Raw genomic sequence first — 23,953 nt, forward strand, 5'->3', positions numbered from 1 at the left:
CAAAATGTTTTACAAATATGCAAAAAGTGTGGTGTGCATTTCTATTCAGCCCCCTTTATTCTGATACCCCTAACTTAAATCTAGGGGACATATATTAAATGAATTAAAAGAAATGGGGTTGGGTGGGACATTGTATGAAGCACGGCTAGGTAATAAGATGTGCAATCACATGATGGTAAATTCCAAAGAAACATACATTGAATAATTGAAAATAACATCATAGACAATGGTAACACCTCAACAGTTTATTAACCACTTCCCACCTGGCCAATGCACATATACGGCCGGGTGGGAGCCGTCTACTCCTGATAGGACGTTCAGGAACGTCCATCAGAAGGAGCGGGATCGCACGCGCGTGCCCACGCAGCGGGGCGATCCTGATGCGCCCGTGTCACCCGGACACGGCGCATCTCAGATCGGCAGGAGGGCTCTGTGATTGGCCCTCCTGATCACATGACGGCCGTGTCCAATCACGGCCGTCATGTGATGTAAACAAACAGCCGGTTGCTAGCCAATCGGCTCCTCCTCTCCTCACACAGAAGTCATCGCTGAGGAGAGGAGAGCAGATCGCTGCAGCCGGCTGATGATCAGTGAGTATGAGCTGTTTTTTACAGCTTTTTACTCACTGATCACCAGTCTAGTGTACACACAAATCACCACACAGTAAACACAATGTCCCCACACATGTCCCCAAAACATACATGTCCCCAAATAATAAAAACACATGTCCCTAATAATAAAAACATGTCCCCCACATATGTCCCACTAAAATCACATGTCCCAATGATTATCTGCACACATATGTACGTGATCACCTGCACACATATGTACATGATCATTTGTGTACATATGTCCGTGATCACACAAACCAATTATTATACACTTAACGGAATTTTTTTTTACCAAAAACATGTAGCAGAATACATTTTGGCTTAAATTTATGACAAAATTTGATTTTATTGGATTTCTTTTAAAATAGAAAAAAGAAAATATTGTTTTTTTTTCCAAATTTCCGCTTTTTTGCGCTTATATCGCAAAAAAAATTAAAAACGGAGCCGTGAATAAATACCACCAAAATAAAGCTCTATTTGTGCGAACAAAATGATAAAAATTTCATTTGGGTACAGTGTAGCATGACTGCGCAATTGTCACTGAAAGCGCTAGAGCGCTGAAAGCTGAAAATTGGGCTGGGAAGGAAGGGGACGAAAGTGCCCTGTATTGAAGTGGTTAAAGATGATTCACAGTAATAGTAATAGATACAATAATATATACTAATAAATTCAGTGAAGTTCCAATTCATAATAAAGGTAATGATGTTAATAGTGATAATAATTGATGATAAAATTCATGTTATTAAATCTCAGAATCACATGATTGCGATGATGTAGCATAAGGCTGGGGCTCTGCGCGTTTCGTGGAGATGTCCACTCATCAGGAGAAATAGCAATTGGGATCTATAGTAGAAGAAACAGGCAGTATGAACAGGTGTTTGACACGTGAGGGGACACAGGGCAGAGGAGGGATGGAAATTCTGTAGCACTCTTACCTGTATATAAATTAGACATAGAGCGAATAATGTTGTCCACGACTGAAGGCACCGTGGCAAAACAGGCATCCCATAGGAGCTAAGGCCGCAAAACCAAGGCCACACTGAGGCCATTGAAAGTAATATGAAAAGAATCAGTAGTTGGTAGTTCGGTCTCCAGTAATCAAGTATTAGGGCAGACTGTATAATAGTTGCACTGGATATTCTGTGAAGTAAAGTAAATAGAGTCCACCTGTGTGCAATTTAATCTCAGTATAAATACAGCTGTTTTGTGAAGCCCTCAGAGGTTTGTTGGGAGAACCTTAGTGAATAAAACAGCATCATGAAGGCTAAGGAATACATTAGACAGGTCAGGGATAAAAGTTGTGGAGATGTTTGAAGCAGGGCAAAGTTATAAAAACAAATATCCCAAGCTTTGAACAGCTAACGGAGCACTGTTCAATCCAACATCTAAAAATGGAAAGAGTATGGCACAACTGCAAACCTATCAAGACATGGCCGTCCACCTAAATTGACAGGCTGGGCAAGGAGAGCATTAATCAGAGAAGCAGCTAAGAGGCCTATAGTAAATCCGTAGGAGTTGCAGAGATCCACAGCTCATGTGGGAGAATCTGTCCACAGGACAACTATTAGTCATGCACTCCACAAATCTGGCCTTTATGGAAGAGTGGCAAGAAGAAAGCCAATGTTGAAAGAAAGCCATAAGAAGTCCCGTTTGCAGTTTGCGAAAAGCCATGTGAGGGACACAGCAAGCATGTGGAAGAAGGTGCTCTGGTCAGATAGGACCAAAATGTAACTTTTTGAATTTAAAGCAAAAGGCTATGTGTGGCAAAAAAGTAACACTGCACATCATCCTGAACACACCCTCCCCACCGTGAAACATAATGGAAGCAGCATCATGTTGTGGGGATGCCTTTCTTCAGCAGAGACAGGAAAGCTGGTCAGAGTTGATGGGAAGATGCTTGGAGCCAAATACAGGACATTCTTTGAAGAGAACCTTTTAGAGTCTGAAAAAGACTTGAGACTGGGTTTGAGGTTCACCTTCCAGCATGACAACGACCCTAAACATACAGCCAGAGCTACAATGGAATGGTTTAGATCAAAGCATATTCATGTGTTAGAATGGCCAGTCAACGACCTAAATCCAATTGACAATCTGTGGCAAGACTTGAAAATTGCTGTTCACAGACGCTCTCCATCCAATCTGACAGAGCTTGAGCTACTTTGCAAAGAAGAATGTGCAAAAATTTCACTCTCTAGATGTGCAAAGCTGGTAGAGACATCCCCAAAAAGACTTGCAGCTGTAATTGCAGCAAAAGGTGGCTCTACAAAGTATTGACTCAGGAGGGCTCAATACAAATGCACACCATACTTTTCACAATTATTTGAAAACCATTTATAATTTTCCTTCAATTTCACAATTATGTGCCACTTTGTATTGGTCTATCACATAAAATCCCAATAAAATACATTTACGTGTTTGGTTGTACACACATATATACTGTGCATCTGTACATATACACACACACACAAACTAACATACACACAAACTCACTCACATACATACATACATACCCCTTTGAAAAACCACAGCTTATGCTGGCCATACACTATACGAAAATTCGTCTGAACCCATTTTTGAAAAATGAACATTCGGCCGTGAGCGCAAACAATAGTGCCATCATGTAATGACTGATAAGTCATTCAGTGGATATAAATGAATGCATTTTTTTTTTTTTTTTTTTTTTTTTTTACATATACCTAGTGCAAACAATTCAGACGGGAAACACACTGACCTTTCAATTTATCGTTCGTTCGGCAGAAAATTTTTCCAAACTTGTGCTTCGTTTTTTTCGGCTCAGAAACATCCCAATGATTATTGATTTTGTGCCCATTACCTGGGCGAAAAATTAACAAACTGTCTAAATGACAGAATTTCGGATGACTTTTTTGTATAGTGTATGGCCAGCATTACTGGGCCTGGCTGACCAGCGATTAAGATGCTTTTGTGTACACAGTACTGCATGGAAGCTGGGCAGGGCAGGTTTGGACTCAGGAGGCAGCTCTGCCCATTACTGCCCACTCCAGCTCTGCTGTCCAGTATTTAAAGACATTTAGCTTTCCAGGCTATACTAAAATACTACAAAAATAGCAGCTGCCTTTCCTTGCCTGGTCATACTTTTCAGGCCTAGGCTGCACTGCTCTGCTTCTCCTCCTCTCTGCTGAAAGGAGTAGTGAGTGATACTGCTGTTACATCTCCTGTCAGCCTAAAATGACAGAGCCTAATGCAAGATTATCATGAGGCCCCTATGCACCTGGAGCCCATGGGCAGTGCCCGGGGGGGGGGGGGAGGGGGGGCATGGCATATAATAATACAGCTCTGGCATTTAAAAATCATTAATTCTAGCAAAATAATTATTTGGAAAAGATGATTGAATACTGCTGCCACTCAGTGACTGTGTTACCCTGGAGACCAATAGGGCCCATCATAGGTATATATTTGATTTTATTTATTGGTGCACTCTTATTTATCATTCTACTACAAGTTAAAATACATACCACTCTACAAAAAGATGACTTTAGTCTGCATGTCACATGACCTTACTGGCATCAATTTTCACGTGGTTTGCAAACTGGGCTGCTAAATCCCAGATGTCAGATTGCAAGTGAAAGCAATTGCAGAGAAAGATACTGTAAAGAGAAATTGTTAGGATGTAAACGTTAAATCTGGTACACACGTAAAGTTCTTTTTAATTCAACCCAGCTGGCTAAACAAAAAAAAAAACGGACAGATCACCAAACTAGCACACACAATGAAAGTGTGGCGATTTCCCCCACTGTGCCTTTGTATTCTGATAGGGGGACTGCCCCACCCCCAAAACACACTGATCACCAAACGCTGATCAGATGCTGATTTTCCAGCATTTCCCTCAACAAAAGCCGTTTAGTCCAACTTCTGACCGGCATTCGGCCTGTAGCCTTACTGAGGAGGATCACAGTAAAATATTTTACTTTCTCATGAAACAGAAAGCAAAAAGTCTGTTTAAATATTAACATTGTTGAGACCATACCATTACTGTACTTTATGTCTGTAACAAATGTGGTGCATAATAATATATGTAATCCTACGCATCTATCAATATTTTAAATTTGTTTTATATGAATAGACAGTATGTACATGCATGAACGTGGAAGTATCTTTTCCCAACTTTACGTTTGTATTATTATAATACAATATATTATTATTTAATATATATTTGTTGGTAATTATAATAATTATATAATTATTTGTAGCTTATTTTTCTACACAGAATAATTTATAATAAGGAGATACATTTAGATGAGAAAATGCCTTGCTCCATGCACTTAATATGGCCCTCGACTTGTCTGGCTTTGGCCCAAGCCTTTATCATCCTGCTGAAATTAGCCTCAAGGGGACTGTGGAAACCTTTGATTAAAAAGTTATAGTTGGCCCCAAACTACATTTGTTCTGGTCAGGGGTTGTGGCTGCCATCAACAGTGTCTATCAGACTGCCATACCCACAGATCCAAAACCTTGTATACTGGGGATACTGGATGACATTCCTATGGAGGACAATTTCAAACAGGCCATAGCCAGGGCTCTGTTTCAGGCCCATAGGCTGATCCTTAGACATTGGAAGGTGATCACATTAAAGGAATGGATTGCACAAATGGGGGGCACCATAAGGCTGGAAAAATACATATTTCAACATAGAAGTCGTCCGGGAAAGTTTGATAAGCTGTGGGCACCGTGGCTGGACACCCCCGGCCTCTTCCCTGTTGATCTGGTGATGGAGAGATTGCTGAGATAAAGGCTAGGAAAGCGAGTGACACATGGAAAGGGTGGAGAACGGAAAGAACTTATACTATAAGAACTCGAATATGGTGCAAACGCATAAATAATTAGACCCTTTAGAGGAAATACATGAAATATATACTACAAGATGGTATTGGACGATGAGAGTAATGTATGACTATACTTCCTGCGTTGGCAATTGAAATATATGGCAAAATCTGTGCCTTAATTGTGAGCTGTAAAGTTTCTATGTATGTTGTGTTTTCTAATAAACAGTCTTTGATATAAAAAAAAAAGCCAAAAGTCAGGTTCGGCTCATCCCTAGTCAGGAAACTATTTCTCAAAGATTTTTTAAGTTGCTGTGAAGTTGAAATGTATACAAGTAAATGGTAACCACAATTTTTTATTCCACAGTCCACTAAGTTGACACTTTTCTTTTCATTTATGACTTACAATAGTCTTTATATAATAAAACAAAAGAAAATGGCATTGACATATTTAATAGTACCCCTTAGATGTTAAAAGGGCTGTACTGTATTTAAGTGAAATTATTCATGTTGGTATCAAATGGTATAGAGAAAAGTACGCACTCAGGAATTTTATGTCAGCACAGTATACATGGACAAGAGAAAGAAAAACGGTTGTCTGAGCAAAGCAAGATGAACATAGCAAGAAATTTAAATTCTATGGGCCCATCCAATCTTCATGGATGTGGCCACAAAAGAAAAACTGGCTCCATATTAGCAGAAGGACAATCCAAATCACAGAGCAAAAAGAAAAAAAAAACAGATTCTGGTTGACTTCCAAGATCAAGGTACAACAATATCAAATTCAATAATGTGTTGCTCTCTAAATGTAAGTTGAGTGGTCCCCATGACAGGAGACCAAGGATGACCCCCACTTTTTAAAGACAAGCCAAAATGTCAGATTAGAGTATTCCGTGTCTGGAATATGTGCAGAGCATCTTGGAATCAGAAAAATATCAAGGCATTCTGGAGCAAAACATAGTGCCCAGTGCTAGAAAGCAGTTTCAGCTGCAGGTCATGGGGCCTCTAGCAATGCGGCGACTCAAAACACATCCCAGCAAATGCAAGAATGGTGATTAAAATGCAAACACTGACTGTCTTAAACTTGCCTTCTATAATTTCTGCCCTGAATCCAATAGACTATTAATTAAAAGTGATGATACCTACAGATGGGAGAAATAATCCATCAAACTTAGAACAACTGAGTCACTGAGGGGGCAAATTGTAATTTGAGAAGTGGAGAAGACTTTTTACGAGCTACAGAATGTCCACTTCTGCAGCAAAGAGTGTGCTATGAATTATTAGGGTAGGGGTACCAACAAACGTCCATTCCAAAGAATAAAAAAAATATGTGAAATTATGAATCAAAAAAAAGGCTTCTGCTCTGTGGACTATGGAATAATGACTGGCAGGGTCAGGTTTCCACTTAAAGCATTTTGTCCAGCCCAAAAGTTATATTTCGTTTTCTGATAGAGTGGGAAAAGTTTGGAATCCCTCTTGGGTTTTACTGCTGTCTGGGCCTTTTGTTTTTTTTAGAGAAATTTTCTTCACTTAGGACCAGTTCACAATGGAATGCGTATGTTCCCATGTGGTGCAGTTTTGAAAGCCCTTTCATTATATTGGGCTGCACATTACAATGAAAGCAGAAAAAGTAGTGCAAACTCTAGAATGTGCCACACCAAGCTGCATAGCACTGTAATACCGTGTAATTTTGTGTCTCAAATGCACTGTATTTGCAAGATGTGTTTAGGGTGCCAATAACAATTAATTGGCACCTGCATGCCTCTCGCAAGGGCAGCACGTTCACCTGGGGTGTGGGAAACACGAGCAGAACGTGCCTTTCCTGAACCACAATTTGGTGTGAACTGGCCGTTACTGCCCCAGTGATAGTTGTTTGACTAGACAGGAAGTGAAGGAAACTCTGCAAAATCAACACAGCTTTGGCTGGACATAAAAGTTTATTCCATAGCACACTGAGAATCTTTGGAAAAAATGGAGGGATACCAATATTTTTGGCTACAGCTGCACATGCAAGCACCTTTTGTATTAAATATTAAAAGACATGGGAGAGGTTAACTTTAAAAGAGGCTAAACATAACAAGATGTTTTGAAAAAGAGTATTACCTAGTGAAAAAAGTGTCTTGCAACAGGAATTCCATTGATGGCATCATTCAACCAATGTTGGCAATGACATTGTTTTGTGAGAGGACAGAACTAGAATGGCAAAATAATGTAGGTATGGAAGCTACACACAGATCTTTAAGATATTAGATAGAAGTCTGCCAATAAAACAAGGCAGCTATCCAAAAAGAGATTTTAGTTTCATCACATGCCTGGACTAATATAGCTTAAGCTTTCTATTAACCATGAATATATTTGATATTAGAAAGGAGTGGAGTGACGTGCCGATTGGACTGTTTTTCAAAATTTGCACAAAAAATCACTGAGTACCACGTAATTACACCATCATTACTAAACTTAAATTTGTATTTTCAAGGCATTGTATTCAAAGGTTGATGCAGATACTATGGACATATCTTTCTTCAGTAATGGGATACATATGTTTGCATCACAGTAGTTCACACAAGTCCCAGATTCCTTTAAATTCAGTAGTTAAGGTTGAATCAGATCGTAAAAAACTCTTTAAAAGGGTCCTTTTCTCCCACCTACTTCTTTCCAGTTATGGGAGAGCATACAATTTTCACCTCCTCCTTTTATCAGTGTCATTGTGTCAGTGTCATCATTGTCTGCCTCAAGTAGGAAGGTCATTAACCTCTGTAAACTCCAACACCGATTGACAGCTTGTGAATTTTAAATCTGGTTTCCGGCAGGCAATGTAAGTATAAATGTGTACATGTATGCGTGAGGTTGGTGATGTAGGCAATCAAACAACACTGTTACCGTAATTGTTCTCTTAGAAAATGTACTCATTACAGATCTTAAAGGGGTTGTAAAGGTTCGTTTTTTATTTTCTAAATAGGTTCCTTTAAGCTAGTGCATTGTTGGTTCACTTACCCTTTCCTTCAATTTCCCTTCTAAATGTTTTTTTTCTTTGTTTTCTTTGTCTGAATTTCTCACTTCCTGTTCCTCCTCAGTAAGCTGTTCAGTAAGCTGTTCTGGCTGACTAACCACCACTCGGATTATGGTGAGAAGTTTACTGAGGAGAAACAGGAAGTGAGATATTCAGACAAAGAAAAAAAAAATTTAGAAGGGAAAATCGAAGGAAAAGGTAAGTGAACCAACAATGCACTAGCTTAAAGGAACCTATGTAGAAAATAAAAAACGAACCTTTACAACCCCTTTAATTCACAAATAGTACCTCTGTATATACTGAATGCACTGATGTGCAATAATATAAGTCTGTTGAGAATGTTTTCCATAGAAGAGATGCCTTTGTTAAAAACAAGACAACTTAAAATTAGTTTTGGTGTCTTCTTGCTTTGGTTAATCCACATTCTGCATAGACTTTACATATTGCATGGTGAAATGCTGTAGTCTCCAGACAGATTTGAAATTTTAGAATATAATAACCCCCCTCTCCCCACTTTGCATTTGGCCGAGCAGTACCACTGCCAAACGTATCCACCAATTCAAGTGATTAGAGCTGTACTGCAACCACATGCATTGTGCATGGTTGTAGTATGGTGGTTCAGCCTTTTCAAGTTTAAAACGGGTGGTAAGGAGGTGACACCAATATGAGAGATAGCTTTTCAGAGGGGTGACAAAGGTTAACACCTGTCTGAAGGAGGCCTATCTATAGATAACAGTTTACAGTAAACTAAAGAAGCCTTTTAAGATAGAATTAAACTTATTTCTTTATTATACTGTGCTTTACTAATGATGACAAGAATTGACATTTCTGGAAAAGTGCCTTGACTCACTTCCTTCCTTACCATAGGAGCTGGAACCTACACTTCTGCACATTGGCATCCAACGCCTATTCTCCTTGGCTAGTAATCAGAAATATAATAGCTTGAATCATCCTTTTGTTTGAACTTTGCTAGTTGTGACACTCTAACGAAATCTAGTTGTTGCATTATTATTTGGTTACACAAAAGTGTTAACCGTTGAAGGACTATAGAGCCCTAAGTTGACCTTTTTTTATCTAAATTCCAGCTTCCCTATATACCAATATACCATTAATGTACCTCTGCTGCAGAAAATAAAAAAACTTTCTGTATATTCAAAGGCAGGTATTTCCTCAGCCTCCAGTTTCTCCAATAGAAAACTCTGCCATTACTTCCTGCTATCCATCCCTTAGGACGTGAAAACTTTTAGAGAATAAAGAAGTACTTCAGCAGCTGACCTTATTAACACAGAAACCCTGCAGCTGCCCTCCCCCTCCAGGAGATTGTTCCCTCCCAACTCTGTACTTACATGCAAACATTGTCAGTGAGCACCTTTCCCACTTAATAGACAACCAGTGCTTTCCTACGCTAATCAGTTGTTTAGTACCTTACCTTCATCTTGTATAGATCGGTTATTTGGCAGAGTGTACTGGAGTTGAAGGATAACATAAAAGCCTATGCGGAGCAGAGCTACAGTATTGAAAGCAGAAGTCTGTAAACCTCACTATACAATCTGATTGTACAATCTCCTTTAAATCCATCAACTATATAGTGCAAGGGCCTGCCCGATTGGTAAAGAGCGATTGGATGGATAGGTTTGTTCTCCTATTACAGTATATAGTTTTGGTAGATCTAAAAGGAGATTGTAATCTGATTGCACACTCTCTGTACATAGTGTATGATCACCTTTCTACACCTAAAATGACCTAATTACACTTTCAGTGCCATTAATTGTCAATGGCACCCCAAACGTGGATGCAAACACACATTTGGCATGTAAAAAACATGCAACAGCAAAACACGCAGTAAAAGATGTGCAAACTGCAACATGCCAAAATGTCCCATAAGTTACTTTGCTGCTTGTAGGTCATCCCTTTGAAAATCAGAGAGCTGTCCAATGTATGTGACCTGCAAAATGCAACAAAAAAAGGTGCGCTCCCATTACACTAGGTGTAAATGGGACCTGAAAGTGAAATTGGTGTACAAAAGAACAGGGCAACTGAATGTCTCCACCCACTCCTTCCTGTGTACTTACATAAAGATAGCCATAAACTATGCAACATAGCTGATGGTAGGTCGAAAGGAGATTGTACAAACAGATTGTACAGTGTATGGCCACCATAAAGGAAGAAGAAAGAAAGTGGGTGGAAATAAAGAGGTGCTCAAGTAATGAGGGAGGTGTGGTCCCGAGAGGTAAAACATGCCCTATTCTGTGATTCAGTAAGGCAATGTTTCATGGATGGTCAAATGATGCTACAGGAAGCGATAGCTGCTATGAACTAGGTAAGTTGGAGATAAGCACATTGGGATGGCTTTGGCAAAAAGCCTTCAACTTTATATGAAAATTGAAACTCTGCCCATCACAGGTGAAAGAAAGGAAAATTGCTTGATTTAGTGCCTGCTAAACTGGCCAAGATTCGATCCGTCTATGGCCAGGTAACCCTTCCAGTTCAAATCACAGGAAGACACAAGGACTCTGGCAATTTCTATACTTGCAGAAAATTTTTCTTAGTCTAAAAAAAGAGAAATAATAAAGGCACTGCATCTAAGGACTGGTAAGCTGCAAAATATTACATGATTGTTTCTGGGTTTAGTTAACCTTTAGGCTGGGTTCACATATGAGCATGCAGTGGCTCACAGCAGGAGTCTGGTGCATCCTCGTTCACCATTTCAGCCCAAATTTTTGCCTAAATTCAGACTTGAAATGGACCAAAAGACGCAAAAGGCTCCTGTGCAAATCGCACCGTAGCCGCTTCAGAGATATGTGAACAGGCCCCATAGAGAGGTGGTCACAATCTTCTGTTGTACAAATTGAATGCGGGGAAACCCGTATCCAATTGGCACTAGTGTGAACTCAATCTTAAAGTAGAATTAAAGGAGCAACATATTGGATAGAGTAAGGGAGGTTTATAAACCTTGGCAGATTTATTTTTTTTGCTAGTTGAGTTGATTTCCCTTCATTTCCTGTTCAATAGCCAAAACAGGAAGTGAAAGTTAGCCCTCTAAAGTAAGGGAATCCCTGATTGTCACCAGGGTCATCAGGACTAGTATCCCATTGTATGATTTCCCCTTTATTACTGTTTTAGGGACAGCCCAAAATTTGCGATCTTCCTTTACGTTCACTTTCAGTGAGAAGGGTAAATATGGCAAATAGTGATACTCCCTAACAGGAGCAAAGACATCAATAAAAACTTGACAGGTGTTCTAATCAATCTCTCCACGTTACCCAAAATATAAAAACATTGTATCTTTAGTTATACTTAAAGTGGAGTTCCACTTAAAAAAGTAAAAGTCGGCAGCTACAAATACTGCAGCTGCTCACTTTTAATAATCGGACACTTACCTGTCCCAGGGTCTAGCGATGCGGAGGAACGAAGCCTCACTCGTCCCCCCTTCTCTCTGCAGTGTCAGCGTTGTCACTGTGGGCGCCCAGCTGTGGTTTTACAGCCGTGCACACACTGCGCATGCGTGAGCCTCACAGCGTCCTGTGACTGGCCGGGCAATCATCTGGGACCTGTGACGTATCCCAGATGATTGCCGAGAGGGAGAGGTGAACTGACTTCCAGCGCCGTGGAGCCCTGGAAGGAAATGGGAGCTTTTTCCATTTTTGGGCGGAACTTCACTTTAAAGCATTATGTAGTCAACAGCATATACAGTTGCCAGAACAACTATCACAGTGTTTGGTTTTGAGTGGAACATAAGACTCCTGGTTTCATTTTCTTCTAACAATGATCTATTGCAAATTTTGGATAAAGAGTTATGTTTGGTACACACAGGGGCTGAATGGCAATGAATATTTGGGACCTGTTGCTTCACCATACATTTGTTCCCACTCAAAGGCTGAACGTAGGCAGGCATTTTCATTTTTAGGAAAGGTTCATTTTTTAAATACAATTTTTCCCAAGCAGCTTAGTGGATGCAATTGAAATTAATAATTTGTTGGCAAATTTATTTAGGCCATGGTCACTTCACTCATGCCAAAGAGTGTCAAATGTAGGCAGATTCTGGAGTCTATGTATATTGTGAAGTGACACAATACAATGCTGATAACATGTTTGGAGATTTCAATGCAGCAGAGGCAGCTCACTACAGGCAGTTATGAACTCACTGGATCTCCGGCAGGATTGACATGTATTTTTGCACTTATTCGACAAACACCACTTTCAATTATTTATTTAACAGACCAAAAGTAGTTGACTGTCAGGGCAAACCTGTATTTTGCCCATTGTTTAACAAATATTGGTGCACATTGTGCAAGAATTTGTCCAGACTACATTGGGATATGAATATGTTTGAATTTGTTACAGAATATACAAGCTTCTAAAAAAAATGTCTCTCTATCCCTACAGGACCCAGCAGGAATATTTGAATTAGTTGAAGTTGTTGGAAATGGAACATATGGACAAGTCTATAAGGTATTATTTTTGCTTTTTTTTTCAGTTATAATAAACCATACAACTAATTTTCAATATAAGCGCAGCTGAAGAGCCAAGCACACAAATGTCATATTGGGTAAAGTTAAGAGGTTTGGTCAACACTGATGGTTCTTAGAGGGGAAGGAAGTGCACTAAACCCTCTTAGTGCAGAATAACTTACCACGAGACAAACATTTTTTAGCACTAAAAATGAAAAGTTACATCTTCAATCTATTAATGTAACACTGGCGGAAATTAAGGATATAAAGGATTAGGAAACCTGTCAGGACAGAAATGGAAGCTGCCACTGCCAACATGTTTCTAAGGGTGCAGGCTTAGGGGATCTCATGTTGATCCTTGCTAGTAAATCATTAACTAGTACAAGTATACAGGTTGGTAGTGACTTGTACCTGTTCAGTAGTCAGGCAAAGATGATGAGGAATTAACTGGAACAAGTCAACAAATCAACAGTGGCACAACCCACATTTATAGCCAAATGGGATACATCACTTGATGCTCAGAAGTGGATGTGAATACCCGTAGAATCACGCGAAAGGGGTGCAGGTGCTGGCTTTGTGTCACTAAATCCCAAATCACAGAAATGGACGATTTCCTCTGAAAAAGTAGCATTTTATAATGCAACTGTACTACTGTGTGTTGCACAGTGCTATAATTAGGTAAAACTACATCTAAAAAAATCAATAACACCACAGGCAGCTTTAAGGGCACCCAAAGTAGTCCTGAAAGACACATGAAAAGACACAAATGTTCATTGCATTGCTATATGCTTTCCATGTCCAGTGATCTACACCCTTTTTATAACAATACTTTCGGACCAACTTCCCAAGACCACCTCACTAGCTGACTCCACCCTCCAAAAATATCCCTAAAAAGGTGGGCAGGGGCACGCAGCATAAACTGCCAGAAAAGAACCCTAAAAGGGACTAACACTCCATTACACACACAATTATACAAGCAGCAGGGTGACTGTGTTTTTTTCAATGTAAATAGTCTGACTGACCGATTATAAGATTTAAGACATGTGTAACACTAAAAGAGAAAACAGCTTTTAAATAACACTATGATTGATTTATAATATTCTCTAGGGGTATGTACCAACAAATCTGCCCAGGCTTTTTAAGAATACCTTTGTAGAATAAGGATTAATGTATCTTTATGAGACAATAAAGGCGTGCGGGCATACATGAGACACTTGCTTTTAACTGACATACTTTTCAGCAGAAATAAAGTATGGTTTCAATGAGCTGTAAGGGTACTAACAAATTTGTCCATAGATGTATTGCTTTCAGAATTTCTGGTCATTTGTCCAGCTCTGTAATTTTAACCCTGCATGCCTAACAGTCTTCGTGAGGCACAAAAAAAATAAAAAAAAAAAAAAAAAAAATCACAGGATATCTTCTAAGTTAAAACATGTCTTGAGGTTGGTAATTATGCAAATCAAACCAAAGTTTAAATTAGGGCTATAGAGTAATTGTGCATAGGAGTACTAATGTACGTGTGTGACCTGACATCTAATACTCCGAAAGAGATCAGTTGATGCTAAAAACGCTCGGAAAAGAGAAAATTCAAACTTTGATCTTATCTGGGTATTTCTAACAGCTCTGATCCCTAGTAGTGTCCATTCTATGTTTGCTACCTGTCCTTAATTTAGGAATACTTTAAAGTGTATATACAGCCAAAAACATACTAAGGCAGGTATAGAACTCCTGTCAAGTTTCTTTCTCCTATCTGAGGCTCCATTGCAGAACATTACTCTCGCATCCTGTCCTGATGACCCCACTTCAACAAACAGGAAGTCAGGGAAAATCTGAAACAGGGACACAGATGGAAATACTAATCTGACAAGGGTTCTATCCTTCCTTACTTTGCTCAAGTACATTTTTTTTGTTTTTATTTCTGTCCATGTTGTTGGAAAGCTTCCCTCACTTCATTTCTATAATGAAGCCATTGATAGCAGTAAAACCAGACAGGGATTTTAATCTTTCCTGACTACCTATCTTCAACATTTTGTCTGGACTTATACTTTAAGCCCCGGTTCATGCCTGAGCAGTTTGTTAATGCTTTTCCAGAAGCATGGCCGTACTCGACAATTTCTATTTTATTATATGGGGGCCATTCTCATCAGAGTGACGTGCTGTTGTGAAGTACAGGCGCTTTTTTTGGATGAGTGCAGAGGCATGTTCAGTATAAAGGTTCATCGCACTTGCAGTTGTATTGAAGTACTTGGTTCACAGGTAGTCAGTAAAGGTATCACGTTTTGGGCTAGTATACAAGGAAATAATCAAAAGCAACTGATAAGTATATAAGGCATACAGTGTACACTAATAAGTAACTCATATAATGGAAAAATCACAAGCAAAAATAGATGAATATTGCAAATTATCATAAATATATGGAAAAACATAAATAAATACAATAAAATAATACAAAAGGTTGTAAATGCATAGGACATTAAAATAACATAAATATATAGGAGGACACAAGTGTACAGAAGGACACAAATACTCAGAGGTTCTTGAAATATGGTATCAACAACAATAGCAATAAATATATAGAATACTATATACTATAGAGAAACACTAATGTCGCATACACACAATCGGACTTTCTGGCAGACTTGGACAGCGGACCGCAATCCGTCAGACAATTCTATCGTATGTGGGCTCCAGCGGACTTTCTTTTCCCAAAAGTCAGACAGACCTAGAAATAAAACGTTTTAAATCTATCCGACGGACTAAAAATTGGGAAAACCGTTCGTCTCTGTGCTACTCTGACAGACCAAATACGACGCAAGGGCAGCTATTGGCTACTGGCTATTGAGCTTCCTTGTTTAGTCCCGTTTACGTCATCACATTAAAAACTAACGGACTTTAGAACGGACTTAGTCCGGTTGTGTGTGGCCAAATCCGTTTCGTTCAGAAAGTCAGTCGGACCTCCACAAAAGTCCGTCAGTAAGACCGTCGGACCTAGTCCATCGAAAAGTCTGGTCGCGTGTACGCGGCATAAAGCAACCAAATTGCATAGTTAAATATTGTATGATAAAAATATAGAGTAGAATATAAAAAAGTTAAAAATAAAGTAAATTATAAAAAATCATTACTGATAAAAATGATAAATAGAGTGTGAGGTAATATACAAGACTGACCTGTGATGGTGGATGTGTTTGGAACCAGAAATCTGCTGCGAGTCTGATCCTTTCAGTACTGTGGGTGATAAATAAGAGATTGGTCAGTAAATGAACACAACATTTTTAAAGACAGTTTAAAGAATGATGGTGTAGGGCAGGAGATTAACAAGGATTATATGTTTGAGTAGTGGGGGGATTTTAGATTTGGTGTTAAAAGGTGTTTTAAGGGTTAACCATAATAAAGAGAGATAGCGTTGGGCAGGTGTGTGGCACTTTGATGTGTATGTAGGTTACTGGGGCACAAGAAATGATGGGAGGGTGTTGTGAGAATGGAGCTACCTTGAAGAGGTGCTGGTTTAAAGCTGCAGCTGGAAGAATGTGAGCTTCTGTATCTCAGTTGTTCAGTTATATCAGGGGTACCTAGGTAATGGGGAAGAGATGGCCGGACTATACATCAGGTTCAGGTGAGGTTGTAGTGTCTGGACAGAGGAAAACTTGAAAGGTGGGGATGAAAGAGTCCGGGGCGTCTAAAGGGAGCTGCTGGAGAATGGAGAGGTGCTTGTTTGGGACAGGATAATGCTTCTAAAACCCCTAAAGAAGCAGACGCTCAAATATGAACCTAGCCTAAATATTAATTACACTATTGTCCCAAATGACCATGCCAAATGCCACACAGAGAGTTCGCCAGGGAATAGCATCAACATTTTGCTATGAAACTCAATTGATTGTAGTTATTCCATTAATTGACCTTCACACACATAGTAAATAGCAAAACAAGCGCCATCACTCAGCTCTTGCTATTGATAAAATAAAGCGAATAGGCTGACCTGCAAGGATAAAATAGTACTATCAGTGTGTCCATTTATAAAGCAGCAGTATGGCATAAATGCAGCCATGCAGCTGCTTTTAAAAAATAAAACCTCCAGGTACATTTAGCTGTATGTTTTACAAATGCATGGTATTGCTTGTTTTGGGACTCTGAAACCAACAAGGTCCCATCCATTCTATTGAGTGTGATAAGATGAGGAGAAGACCTGTCAGCTACCACTTAACTGACTGGTCAAGTGGCATGGTTCTCCTATCCCAGAGTGCTCTCTGCAGTGCTAAGCATAATAACAATTTGCAGCATAAAAGTCTCTACATTGCAATCTACATTTTATTAATGCAATGTAAAATGCAGATGCTGTGTAAAATCATGTATGTGCTTAACTGTGTAACGAGTGAATTCCACTCTCAATTTGAAATAGGCCCCTAAGCAGAGGAAGCTACAACGTGTTTGCCACTGCTGCTTATATCATAGAAATAAGTGTTGCATATCCATAACCATGAACCCACATAAGGGATTTGGAAAATAGTTTGGGAATTTCTGATCAATAGAAATTACATTGGAGAGACAGCAATATTACAAAGTGGTGTTTACAGCCTTTCTTGAAATTGTTATTATTGGTCTTAAATGTGAACTGAAGAAAACTGCATTTTAGCAAATAGTATGAGATATTTATACGACCATAACAACATCAAAGTAATTATCAAAACGTGCTAATAGGAAAGTTGCAATGGTACACCGATTTAAAGAAGACAGCAGGCAAAATACAAATTGCAATTATAAATATGTACTCAGAATCCTTATATGCCAAAGTCAGATTTTTCATTTTTGTATATTGTATTTTGTAAGTATCATTTTAAAAACAAAAATCATTTGCATAATCTTGAGGCCACTAACAAGAAATTAGGCTGCCTTCATTGGAGGCTTGGCTTCTTTCCAGAGAAGAATTTTATTCTGAGGGAGGTTCTAGGTTGAAGCATGCATTTTGCATGTATTTGTATAACAGATCGAATCTAGAAGACAGTATAAATAATTAATAGAATGGAAAAGGTGCAGCGCTTAGATTAAATGTGTGATATCTATATAATCTTACACCAGTGAAAAGAATATATGATGAATATAATCAACTTTAATAGTGATTTAAAACTACTCATAAATTTACACCGTTTGATATGGGGGGGCAGTCCATGATGGGGGGCCAGTCTGTGATGAGGGGCCAGTCTGTGATGGGGGGTCTGTGATGGGGAGTTCAGTCTGTGATGGGGGGCCTGTGACGTGCACAGGAGGCTGCAATGTGGAAGATATTATGTGGAGTCATAGCACCAATATGACACTCGGACCTCCGCTTGAAGAAATGTTTCTGACAGGACCCCTCTGAATTTTAATTCAGTACCCCTGCTTTAAATAAATATATACTGTATACACGATCCCTTTAAATTATATAGTACTCAATATTGTACAATATTGTACATACAATCCAAAGACATGCAGGTAGGTTAATTGGCTTCTGTCCAAAATTGGCCCTAGTATATGAATGGGGACCTTGGATTGTGGGCTCCTTGAGGGTAGGGACCAACATGAGTGTGCAATGTACAGGGATAGGGACAATTGTAGATACTTACTCAGGTTGAACTGGATGGACTGGTGTCTTTATTCAACCTTACTAACTATGAAACTATGAAACTATGAATGACACCAGGCAATGATGTACGTGCCCAAAATAAATAGTACAGTAAATAGTCCACCTAAATTATCAAATCAATCCCAATATTTTATATAGTGCAGCGTCCTTAATTTTTATTTATTTTTTATTTCATTCACTTAGCACTATTTTTGTATCACATTTGTATTGTATAGTTGTATAGTTTGTATTGACATATATAGTAAATATAACCAATATGTTTACTGTACTATATGGACTTCCTGTGTAGCCTTCCCGGCACTGCATTTCCCACCCCAGCTTTAAAAAAATCAACTAATATCTGTTGACCTTAAAAGTTAACAGCAGACTGATTAACTCTTTAAGAATATTGATAATATATATATACAAAAGCGGGTTCTTGTTTTATTATTAATCAGCCAAGTAAAATGCACCTTGACGGATATGTGCTATACATTACTTTGTAGGAGCTATCAATGGCAATGAAGAGGAAAAGGTTTCACATGAAAGAAAAAAATATTCAATAAAGAAATAAATAAAATAGAGAATATATCACCTATGATAAAGTGTACTTTCTAGATATCAAAACTAATCAGATCAAAGGAGTTGTTTAGCTTCCTTTACAAGGCCAACCATGACAGAAGAAAACGACATGGTAAAATGGATTGAGAAAAAAAATGATAGAAGATACTTAAGTTAGACAAATGGAACTATTAAGCTCCTCTGGGCATAAATGTAAGACAAATGCGTGTCAGATACCATCTTGTGCTGCTCCATAACCTCACTATGGTGACCAGAAATAGCTCTAAAAGGCAAATGCACTCTGCTTGTGGTTAAAGATCATTAATTCCTGAAAAGGTACACTGAAATCAGCTTTAAATTATTTTCACTGCTGCCTATTATCAGCAAGAAAGCTAAAGCTTTTCCTTCTTACCCAGATTTTAAGTAATAGTCACTTATTTTGTGAAGCTGAAGGAGGATTTTTTTCAGAGCTAGAAGTGAGAAAGAAGTAAAAGCTGAGCTTGTAATGAAGAAGTTGTACGCCTATTTTGAGCTCCTTATGCCACGTAGACACGATCGGAATTCTCGTCGGAAAAAGCTCTGATGGTTTTCCCGACGGAATTCGGACGGAATTCGGCTCAAGCTGTCTTGCCTACACACGGTCACATCAAATTCCAATCATTTATAACGCGGTGACTTACAACACGTATGACCGGACTAGAAAAAGGATGTCCAATAGCCAGTAGCCAATAGCTTCTGTCTTGTAGTTGAATCTGAGCATGCGTGATTTTTGGCGTGTCGGAATTGCATACACACGATCGGAATTACCGATAGAACGTTTTTTCGTCTGAAAAATTGAGAACATGCTACCAATTTTTGGCTGGCAAGAATTCGGACAGATAAATTCCGATGGAGCATACACACGGTTGCATTTTCCAATAAACAGCTCTAATCTGTCTTTTTCTGGCTGGAATTCCGATCATGTGTACGCGGCATTATGGGAAATACCCATTCAGAACTCTTGTCCTGCTTGCACGTTCATTCACAGGTAAGGCAGCATTTGGAGTAAGGATCTCTGCATGTAGATTTTTCCATCAAGTCATCCTGACATCAATACATAAAAACTGATGGAAAAAACACTTGCATAGGCTTGTTCACACCATGTTCAGAAATGTGTGTAGTTATTTTGTACATTTCTGCAATGACAAAGAAAACAATTGCATTCTATGTGTCCTGTTTACACACATGCAGATTTTTTTTCTGCTCAGAGATATGTAACAAATTCTCTGCAAGGGCAAACAAAATTGTTCTCTATGTGCCCCGTTCACATCACAATGTTGATGTCATGTCAGTTTTTTTTTTGCCGCAGAAAACAAGTACAATACATATGTAGCGGTACCCTCGTAAGGGCTGCTGAGTTGGTTATAGCAATCCGCCAATCACCCTGATGCCAACCTCCCATTCACCATGATAAAGGCAACAGACATTCAGCTCAGTTTTGTTGCTTTTATTGTGGGGTATAACTTGGATAGGAGAAGAGGGAAATGTGAGATGCCCATGATACAGCACATTCTTGAAAATACTTGTGGCCTTATATCTTTGTATTTCTGTGCATTAACTTCTTTAGTGATCGTTGCTCTTTAGGATTGTGCAAATCCTTTACTGAATAATTACTGACTTCCAAAATAACAAAAGGAACCACTCTGAATAATTCCCAATGGTAAACCGGAATGATGTTGTCTTATGAGTCAAAGAACCAGAGATACACACAGCTTCCTTCTCCAGCTTCTATGAATCGGACAATCACCCAGTCTTTGAAAATTATTACCAATGTGCTAACCATGCCAGAGATGACACGGCATCCCTCCCCATTGACCTGGCACATGGCAATAAACTGACTCCTACTTTCAGCCAGTCCATACTTAACAATGCTGTGTTCCCCGGCCACACAGCATTCTACGCTGCTCTGACCAGTTTCTCTTCTTATGTTACACTAACCTTCTCCTCCAGAACAGTTCTGTGTCCTCAGTCACATAATGCTGCTCTAACTCATCCGCTTGACTGCTACTTTCTTTACTTGAACTTCTTTACATCCAGGTCCTGTGTTCCTTTACAGTCCGTTTTTTAAAAATGTCCATGGGCATGTATCCTAAGGATGACCAAATGTAGTTATACTAGGAAACTGGGACCAGACTACACACATTATATTTTATTTTTTAAGTGAATTTATTAATAGCAAAACAAAAGATATCCAATGAGTGAGATATGAGATATGAGTGAACTAAAAAACCAGTGACAAAATACCTAACTAACTGACCTAACAGAATCCTAACCTATCAAATTATATAAAATATATACAAATGGGGAAACAAGGTAAACTGGAGGTATAGGGAACCTATATAGGAAGGGGAAACTAAAACCGGGATCAGGAACAAGGACAGCAGGGTTCAGGGTATGAGTCAGAGAGCATGTTCAAAAGCAGACAAAGGATAAATGGCTAGCGGTATTTGGCATTAAACTAAAACACTGACATGAAGTGTAATGGTAGAAGAGGGACTAAATACCCTCCCAGCATCAAGTGGAGATCAATTACTAAAATCTGTGCTGGGCTGGTGGGAGACACCCTCTGATAGACACCATTACTACAGCCTCCCGCACTGAGAAGAACAGTGCCACCAGCAGGTCATTCAGGTCCTGACAGGTTTGGGGTATGTGTTGAAACTATACATAGTGTTATGGAACAGCACAATGTTCCTCAGGGAGCAGAAGGGGACAAAGGCACATTAGTAATGCTGACAACTGGCTGCTATGAACCTGGGTGTAGAAGGTTTTGTCAGCCAGTCAACCTTCTGCAGAGAATGATGTGACTATATTGATCAGCCATGGGGGGAAAAAAAAAATCACACGTGTCCTACCTCCAGTTTGTGTGAACCTACCACTGCTATATCCTGCAGACCTGCCCACCCTCTACTACTTTCATGCACATTGGGTGAATTAAATGTCAAGCTTTTACTGAAACTATGGTATAGGGGGTGAATGTGTGGCGATTTTGATACACATTAGTTACCACACAGCAATATAGTGGCATGCTGCATACAAAGGGGACCCCCAACAACTGTTGGAGCACACTGGAACACGTATATGCTGTATGCTTTCCTAACCCTAGCAGACCCACCTACTACAGACACTGCCAAAATATGGGGGGAGAATTACAAGAGCAGTCAGCCTGCAGAAGAAGGGAGCAGCAGTGCCTTGTATTTATGGCAGGAAACCACTGCACAAAGGCAAAGTATAGGAGTTGTTTCAAGCTGGAATAAATACACTAAGTACTCCAAGATTCAAGAATAAACATGTCTCTTGCAATTAGATAGTAATTGTATAATCTGAGTTCTGCTTTAGTGCATAGCTGTGCTTATTTTAAATGTGTTAAATCACCCACACCTATACGTGTCTGCATATACTTTTACATTAGAATTCCCCATAAATATTAAAACCTAAAGCATACAATTGGAAAGAACTTAAATAAAAACCAATACTGATAAATGTTGAATGATGTTGGGGTGGTCTGCATATTTGACCAACAGTATATTGCTCCTTATCAACACATAGATTTGAGGTACTGTCCACTACACATTAATTAAACCATTCAATATGTGAAGAGTGTTCTTTTGAGAACTTAGGTGTTTCAATCTATAAAATAAAGCAGAGATAGGCTGCTACCACCCAATAAGATGAGGGAATTTTCAGAGCTACCTGGGTGCGCAAAGGCAGTCGCACAGCTGAAATAGCAATTATTTAAAGCAATAGTCCGCAACTCCTTGCTTGCTCTTTATTGCTCTTCGCTTGCACTAGGTAGTAAACAAGGCCCACAAGGCTGAAACGTGATGACGTTTGCTGTCTGATACTGTCTTTTATGGCGAACCAATAAATTCGGAAGATATTAAAGAGCAAGCAAGGAGTTGTGGACTATCTATTTTTATGTTTCGGTCTATGCATTGGACTTTTGGAAATGTGCTTTATGACAAAGTATGTACGTATGACAAAGTGATAGAGAAGATAATTTTTTTTTCAGCCCAAATAATTCTAATGTCTTAGTGTTATTCAGTAGCAGTCCATGCATTGAGGGCGCATGGGCATTGCCCTCTCTTTCCGTATCCATGCGCCTGGCCCCTTTTAGGATGCCTGACACATGGATTCCTAAGGCGGGGGTGGGAGCGGGTGTTTTTTTTAAGCACGTGATTAGAGCCAGAGGCTCCAATCGGCTTCAAAAAAGGGTGGGTTAGGGGTGCAGAGAGAGCGCCCTGATCCCACCCAATTGTGTGACCATAGCGAATTAATTTTCGCTATCTTCACACTACAGTGCCCCCCGCCAATCAGGAGGCAGGTCAGTGAGACCCGTTTCCCGATTGGCCAAAGTGCCAGGCAAACCTATTGGATGCCTAGTGGCGCTTTGGCAAGCAGTGGACGCGTGAGAGGAGCGGCCACCTCCTCCGCTGCCCGAGTGTGGAAAAGAGTGGATGGAGACACAGAGGATGCAAGTCGTCAGGTAAGTGTTGAGCCTCCCGTGGGGGTGGGGGGGTCTAGCACTGCAGGGGATTGTGCAAGTGCCAGGTTAAGTGGCTGCATTTGTTGGGCACAAGGGGCTGTATTTGACAGACACAAATGGCTGAATACAATGGGCACAAGTGGCTACATTTGATGGACACACGTGGCTGCATATTACGGGTGCAAGTGGCTGCATATGACGGGCACAAGTGGCTGAATTTGATGGGCACAATGGCTGCATTTGATGGGCACAATGGTTGCATCTGATGGGCACAGTGAGGCTGCAATTGATGGGCACAGTGAGGCTGCAATTGATGGGCACAGTGAGGCTGAGATTTGGGGGGTTGTTTATTGCCAGGGTAAGGGGCTGCATTTGTCGGCACAAGTGGCTCATTTGATGG

General features: G+C 39.7%; 1 protein-coding gene and 1 long non-coding RNA gene across 3 annotated transcripts in view; one reads left to right on the top strand and one right to left on the bottom strand.

Annotated features, from left to right (window-relative positions):
* Positions 1–23,953, bottom strand: part of LOC143986179 (uncharacterized) — a 457,706-nt gene that overhangs the window by 187,856 nt on the left and 245,897 nt on the right. The window contains exon 2 of the long non-coding RNA XR_013276444.1: positions 16,039–16,096. This is a non-coding gene — a long non-coding RNA (uncharacterized LOC143986179). The remainder of the gene's footprint in view (positions 1–16,038; positions 16,097–23,953) is intronic.
* NRK (Nik related kinase) overlaps positions 1–23,953 on the top strand; it is a 406,388-nt gene that overhangs the window by 5,914 nt on the left and 376,521 nt on the right. For both annotated transcript variants that reach the window (XM_077484749.1, XM_077484758.1), the window contains exon 2: positions 12,807–12,872. In XM_077484749.1, the coding sequence (XP_077340875.1) occupies positions 12,807–12,872 (66 nt within the window). The remainder of the gene's footprint in view (positions 1–12,806; positions 12,873–23,953) is intronic.

Source organism: Lithobates pipiens, unplaced genomic scaffold, assembly GCF_037356315.1.
Source record: "Lithobates pipiens isolate NorthernLeopardFrog02 unplaced genomic scaffold, aLitPip1_a1.2 Scaffold_1, whole genome shotgun sequence".
NCBI lineage: Eukaryota > Metazoa > Chordata > Amphibia > Anura > Ranidae > Lithobates > Lithobates pipiens.